Genomic DNA, 7,538 nt, shown 5'->3' with positions numbered 1-7,538 from the left:
TTAGCAGAGCCACAGCTGGCTGGGCAAGCGCGCGGCAAACTCTTTTATCTATTTTTTAAAGGTTTCTGCTCCTTTTTCGGTGTTCTTTCAGGACCACAGCACAGATGTGGTCAGTGCAATCCTATGGCTGCCTGTGTCTGTGAGCACATCTTGGCTTTGAGAATAATGAATGATATATTGATTTTTTTCCGAGCCCTATGGGGTGTGGATGCTCAGCTGCTCTTCATCTCTATAGGGGTGCTGCACCCATATGAGTCAGTGCTGAAACTGGGAGTACAGAGCACTGGCTACGTTTCTGCCAATTTAAAGGTTTTTCAAAGACAAGTATTTAAGTGTCTGTGATATCGATTGCCCAGAGTTTCCTTTCCCATTTTATTATACTATACTGTGTTCAGTTGTACTTGTAAAAATGGGGGATTGTCTTAATAATAGCAGCAAAGTCACTTTTTAGCATGAAAATAACATGAATTTTAATAGAACCTATCATTCATCACTGCTTAACAAGTGCTTTCCCATGGCCTCTTTCCCCCTTCATAATTTTGATGGATTTTGGAAACAGAAGTGGGTTTTCCCTTTAGAGTTTCACAATTAATCTATGCCAAGTTTAGTGCAAAGTTCAATTCTCTTGCAAATAGCAGCCATTATTTGGCAGTTCATCTGTCACATCCTGGCTTGGCTCCCTGTGTTTACTATGAAATCCGACTGCCAGCAGTGCTCCGGGAATTATTGAAAGTTTGCATTGATTCAGAGGGGATATCTGAAGAAAACTTGCAGGAGCTTCCCTCTAACTCGGTAGTTTACCTCCAGCTGAGCAATGCTAAAGGCAGTGTGGTTTCCTCAACTGTGCCTACAAGTTGCCTAATGCATATTTAACATCGGGAAATATTAAACATTGTAGAATAAGTCAACTGCTGTTCATAATGTAAGGAATTAGCACTGGCAATGTATTAAGTATTACTAATAGACTTCCTGATAGTTGAAGTGCAGACTATGGATTCAAGGGTAGCTCGAAGTGCATGAGAAGCCCCTGTTAATATAGGGAATAAGAGAAAAAGGTTTCATCCTCTGTGGTAGGTGTATTGAGGTCTCTTGGTGTTCTCTCTGTGTTCTCAGACTTGCTTACAGAATAACAACATTTTGTTCCTTCGGTTTACCAAAAAAGAAAAAAATGCATAGGATTGAAACAGAAAATAGGATTAAAGAGTGATGAAGGATGTCCTCTCTTATTTGTTTGCATTTAAAGATTTTTTTAAGTTCTTCTGTTTAGATCTATTAAAGGGATTTTAAAAGAGAGATTTCCGACGTGCAAAGTTTCCTTTTCGGTAGTTTTGCTACTGTTTTCCCATGTCCTCTTTTTTTAGGCTCTGCCTGGAATGAGTGACTTTGTGTGTGCCTACAGAGTAGTAACTTGTAATAGTCAGAACGTACTCACTGCCCTTTAAAATAAATTACGTTGAATGGTTCATTTTACACATCATACAGCAGGCGTTTTCACACAAAGATAGAGAACTATCATTTTTTATAGAGAGCAGAGGATGATTCAGATTCTGTCCATTGAGTCACCCTGGGCCAATTTCAAAGTTTGCTCCAATTTGATTGTTTTATTCATGTGACATTTAATTGTTTTGTAAGAATGTGTTTGCTGGTATTTTGTCGTTACACACGGTTAGGCGCAGGAGTGCACGAGCCTTTGCTCATGCTGTGCTGCTTTGTAGGGAGTGCAGCAGAGTTGTCGTTATGTGTCACAACATTTTTAAGCCGCACGCACTCCCCTGCTTAACTTAATTACCATGTATATCCCATTGGTGGGAGCGGAATTCTTTGGTAGTGTTTGTGATACAGTTTCAGGGTATTATACAGGTTCAATGTATTTAGTATACATTCACTGTAATAATTTCCCATAGTTCTTTCCCCTCCGTATCATTACTTTATACTCATAAATACCACTTCTGTCAGGTGTTAAACACAACTTTTAAAATCTGTTTATTCAGTGTCATTCTTAAAAGCTGTGGGTTTTGTACTTCTCAGCAACAGACATGCTTACCAAAGTCATGTCTAAGGGTGTATATTTGAAAGGCAATGAGCCCCATTATGTTTTCTAAGCAAAACAATTTAAGGAAGAATTAGCTTTGAAAATGTGTTTTAAATTGTTTGGAAGGTGTATAGTCAGAGAGGACCCATCGGATAATCCTTTAATAAAGCGATGTTCCCATGACCCCGCACCACAAGACCCACTGGCTATATCCTTAATAAATGATGAGACAGATGTTCTCTGGAGTGTTGAATGCCATTCCATTTAGGTTGACTGTGCTTACAAAATAAATATAAATATGGTTGTTTGCCGTTTGTGTTTCACATCTCAGGCTGTGTAACAAATGGAACTATTGAAATACTCTCAGTTGAAATTCTTGTTGTAAAGTCTTGACTCGTCATCCTGGATACTATAGAATTTCTACCTGTGCAGTGAAAACTAGTGGTTATAGATCCAGCATAAAACTCAGAATCTTACAACGATAAAACAAAAGATTAAGAACCGAGGGCAAGGTACCTGCACCAGTGTAGCACCGCTATGAGGGTTGTGAATAAGCTACGTGCTGGAATATATTTTTCTGTAGTTGGGTAGTTTTGGGTATTTGAGGCAATAAATTAAAGATACGTCAATGTCATTTTTTTGTGACTTGAGAATCTCTTTCTGTTTTTTCCTTCAGGATCCCAGAAGCAAACACAAGTTTAAGATCCACACGTATGGAAGCCCGACCTTTTGTGACCATTGTGGGTCACTGCTCTATGGGCTTCTGCACCAAGGGATGAAATGTGACAGTAAGTGTCGTTCTCTGTTCCCAGAAGGGTATTTTAGAAAGTAAGTGGAAACACAGGGTAACAGCTTCTTATTTCTTTTCTGTGGAAAATACCATTTCAAATGTCAGCTATTTATAGAATTGTTAAGTTTCAAGTGGATATTTTAGTGCTAGAGTAATATCCTAATGAAAGTGATGCTGTTGCTGAGAACGTGGTGTGTTCTGTTTGATGTGGCCGAGGAGCCTTTGCCATGGCCAGTTTTGAGAACGCCTCTTTCTGAACTGGTCAGGTGAATGTGCTGCCGAAGACTGAAACTTCAGTTCAGTTGGTAGCCAACATCCAGCATTTTCCATGTATTTCATTTGTCTTGGAAGTCTCCTGCTAGAAAAATCTAATAATCAATTAAATGTAACTTCCTTTGTTGCTAATGCTGGCACAAACGCTCGGTTTTCTTAGTCATATTCTCAGCAAGTCTTTATCCCATTTTCTGTTTTTCTCCCGGGCACTTCAGACACCTAAAGGTATCATTAATGAAGTGGATTATTTTATTCTCTGTTTCTCTCACTGTCTGCAAAATATATTTTAAGAGGGAAACCAGCCATGTCATTCAGCTGAAAAACACACAGCTGTAATCCAAAAGACTTGCCAACAGTGGAGCGGTGTCGCCTTCCGCTCTGCTCAGCGTTTGCAGTGGAATCGAGTTATTACCTTCTCAGAGCTGTCTGATCCGGTTTTGTATCCACAGCCTGTGATATGAATGTTCATAAGCAATGCGTAATAAACGTCCCAAGCCTCTGCGGCATGGATCACACAGAGAAAAGAGGGAGGATTTATCTGAAAGCTGAAGTCACTGGTGACAAACTGGAAGTAACAGGTAAACAGCTTGTTTTGGAATTTTGTAAGTTTATAAGTGTATGATATACACTGTGGGTTTCTGTACCTTGCTAGTGACAGTGTTTCCCTTTAGAAGAGTGAGGATTTCATTCAAGATGTCCTTGCATCTAGAAACTCTATGAATTGCTGTTCATAAAAATAAATAGAAAAATGAAAGCTGTAGTAATAGCTTTAAAAACGCAGGCATATTAATTAGAAGATCGCTGTAAGTCAATTTTTCATGTAGAAAGCAGCCCAGTAGGAGATGAGCTGCTCAGGAAGTTAGCCATCATCTTCAGAACACAAGAAATACTGTAAGCTCTCATCAGCTGAGGAGCTGTTTCCTGCATTTTGGAGTATTTGATAAACAAAGACGACTTGGATTCAATCCCAGATATTACTCCCAGTGAGTTATAAAACAAAAAAAATAAATTGCCACATTCTGTAACATTAAGATTACCAAGATGAGGAGGAGGGAGAGAGAGGAAGGAAGGAGAGGGTGGCAGTCCATTTTTGTGGAAGTCTCTCTTCCAGGATTTATGAGCGAGCTTTGGTTGTGCACACATACACGCACACCCCAAACCCCCACCAACCCATTCAATGACCAAAGTTGCAGAAATAATTCTGGAAAATGTATTTTTCAAGTTGAAGGACTGTTTTTCCCCCTAAATAGTTTATGACTCAGGATCTGCGTTAGAATTTGTATTTACAGCAGGTTGCAGTTGTTCTGTGCATGCTCTTTATCGTAGCTGGGGTCAACTGGTAATTAATGTATCCGATATCTGATGTGTGAGTTGGCAGTGAATTTTATTTTATCAATATTCATTTCTGTTGGACACAAATATGCAAAAAAAGTCCTATGCCAATCAGATTGCAGTGTATTTACTCAAAAGGAGAGCACAGGGCAGGAGTTAGGATGGACAGAAGTGAAATATGGGAAGGAATAACAGAGAATTCTGTTTGGTTTTTTATAGATAGAGGCAAATCTGTAAAACAAATTAAATTCGTAAAGAAAGTCCCAATTTTTTATAGCCCAAAACTATAAGGAAATGTGTGCTGTGGTAACTAGAACCAAAAGAACTATGTTCTAACATAAGAAATGGAGCAGAAGACACTCATAAAACAAATTATCTAAAGCTTTTAACTCAGGAGAATGGGTTGGTTAGAGTGTTGTCACAGGTGACCAACACTGCTTCTCCAGTGACGAAAACTTAAAGGCAACAAATGTTAGTCATCACGTTAGATCGTCACTGATAGACCTTTAAAATTGGTACTGCAAGGAACTGAATTCAGTCTCCACGCTATGAAGCAAAAACAGGGTGCAGTCCTTTTATCGTTGCCTGTTTGGTGTTGCAAAATGGAACTAAATTTGAAGGCGAGGTTGCAGCAGGACAAAGTAGGAGGTTTCTTAGACCATCTCAACTTCTGCCTTTGTTTCTTGATGTAGTTGTTGGCAGCTTGTGGATGTTGAGGTTTGTGTATTGCCCCAAGGTGCTCTGTTGAAAAGCTATTTTACCCCAGAAGGATGTTCCTTCTACCTCTGCGCTTCTTTGGGGCGTGAGCCTCAGCAGAGACCATGCCCCTTGTACTCACCATCAGGAAATCAGACCATCAACCAAATTTTCAGTTTTTAGAACCAGTGAAGTCTCTCCTGGTACCGTATTCATTTGTGACTTTGTTCTCTCTAAATCCAAGTACTTCCATATTCTCCTGTCAAACCTTGTAAAATGCAATGAAAAGGAGTATGATAAAATGTAGTTAGAAAGGATCAGAACGGATCCCAAGCGATGCTTCATTGTAGCTTAACTTTTCGAATAGCTTCCTGCCGGCGTAGGAGGGATAAATTTGTCCAAGATACTGTCATTAACAGAAAGGTGGTTTCACAGAGTAGTGGGGCATTTCATGTTCCAGAAGTAATTGTGCCATGAGAGGGAACTAATTTGAAAATCCTCCAAGTGACGGAGTTTAATATTTGCAGTATTCTAGGCCCCTTTGCAGCAAGGTTCTACAACTTGGCTTCAACTTCTTGACATAATGCATGTAACGTGACAAGTAACATGTACTTATTTTCTGATCATTCAGCTGATTTATGATCTTTTAGGGACAAAAACGTTTGCCACAAGTCTTTGTGGTACCAAGGCACTGTAAACCAATTATACAAATAGGTGCTCGTTTGGTTCACAATTTTGTTGGAAAAGTTCTTGTCTGGGATGTGAATATGGTGAAGTAGTTACAGCTATTGTATAAATTTTCTTTATAAGCTCATTGTGGTATGAATGTACTTGGCAGCTGCTGTTACTTTTGTGTTTATACATAAAACATTTCCATCTCACAATTAAGTAGGTTTCTGGACAACAAGAAGAATCTTTACTGTAACCTTGCTACGTATGTAACAATTACAGTGCTGACAAGTTGCTTTGGTTGAGGCTTGTCAGCATTTCCAAGCTTTCAGAAAATTTCTTTATAGTAAGAGTGGCTCTGAAAGTAAGCTGGTTATTTATTTAATTTTTTAAAAACACACTCTACAGTCTAAGCCCAGACTGGGTGAAGTCCCAGATATCTTTTGTGCACGGTTAACTGCGAAGGAAGTGAGCAATTGTTCGTGTGTTCATGGCATATTGCTGTGCAAAGATCTGGAACTCCTTTTCTCCCGGTATGGCCTGGCTTCTGAAATATTTATTGACAAAACCTTTGTTAGAATATAGAGTTCCCAGAGCTGCCAAGCATGATATCACTGCTTTTAGCTTAGGTGAAGTATATACCCAGGAGGTTTAGGACCAGCAGGGAAAATAATCATGGATGAGCTGTTTGGTTTGAGCCTTTCTCTGAATCTTTTTCAAAGGAATTACACCACAGGTGTTGAACTTCTTCAGCTGAATTCCTTAATCTCTCAGCTCTGCATCCTGTTTTGGTTGTTAATTAGGTCCTGCTGGTTCTTTCCTAGCCAGCCTTGATTGCATGCAAAACATTTGTGCTGCTAAATGCAGACATTCCCCTCGTTGGCATCTTGCAAATACCTTCAGTGGGCAGCTCAACCCTCCCAGTCTCAGCCAGGAGGGGGGTGCAACATGCTCGGTGGCGACTGCAAGACGCGGTTGTTTGAGGGACACTGTTCAGTACGTTGCCATTTGTCTTTACTTCTGCGTAATTGCTTCGAAGGTTTTGTGGTGGCTTTTGTTTCAAAAAAAAAAAAAAAAGCCACAGTGCATTTGCTTACAAAGTGTTTCCCCATTACAATGTTGTAAACAGTACTGGGTTCTTTTCCTCAGTGAATACCAGGAAAGAGGCAAGGCAGAGAGCTGCCAGATGGAGCTGGCCAGTGGTTCAGTCAGATTATCTAAAATATCTCAGTACTTTGGCAGGTTTTGAATTGAACTAATGGTGGGAATGCCTCAGTGCTGTATGTAAACAGGGTTAATTCCGGTTTACTAGGTCAGGTCTTCAGTCTGGGTGCTTAAAGGTGGACATACTGTCTTTTCTGTGTGAATGCTAGAGACTCTGCTATGCTTTTTCACAAACAAGTAGGAATTTTGCCGTGGTGAACTTGGCTGAAATAATGCCATCTTCCCAGTGCTAGTCAATATGCTGCATTCGGTGCTCATTTGTGTTGCCATTCTTAAATACCAGTGGTTTATTTTATAGCTACTAGCTTGAGAGTTGCTTTGCATATTGATAATTTATTGCATTAGCAGTAAATGAGCTTGGTAGTTTCTTTTTATAGGAACCGTCTTGAATTGCTTTTTTTCTGAAATCACTGAATTCATGACCCTTTCGTAGGTTAGACTGGCTTGGGGGATTTTTTTTTTTTAGGCATAGTAAAGCAGGTTTTGCTATTCTTAATCTCTGCTTTTTACACTGCATTTTTC

General features: G+C 39.6%; 1 protein-coding gene across 1 annotated transcript in view; it reads left to right on the top strand.

Annotated features, from left to right (window-relative positions):
- Positions 1-2,708: 2,708 nt before the first annotated feature.
- Positions 2,709-7,538, top strand: part of LOC104493344 (protein kinase C alpha type) — a gene marked incomplete at its 5' end in the record, with an annotated part of 44,175 nt that continues 39,345 nt past the window's right edge. The window contains 2 exons of the mRNA XM_010136003.1: positions 2,709-2,820; positions 3,545-3,673. Coding sequence (XP_010134305.1) covers positions 2,709-2,820; positions 3,545-3,673 — 241 coding nt within the window. The remainder of the gene's footprint in view (positions 2,821-3,544; positions 3,674-7,538) is intronic.

The sequence above is a fragment of the Buceros rhinoceros genome, unplaced genomic scaffold, assembly GCF_000710305.1.
Source record: "Buceros rhinoceros silvestris isolate BGI_N320 unplaced genomic scaffold, ASM71030v1 scaffold16465, whole genome shotgun sequence".
NCBI classification, from domain to species: Eukaryota; Metazoa; Chordata; class Aves; order Bucerotiformes; family Bucerotidae; genus Buceros; species Buceros rhinoceros.
This window is presented reverse-complemented; position numbering and strand designations above follow the sequence as displayed.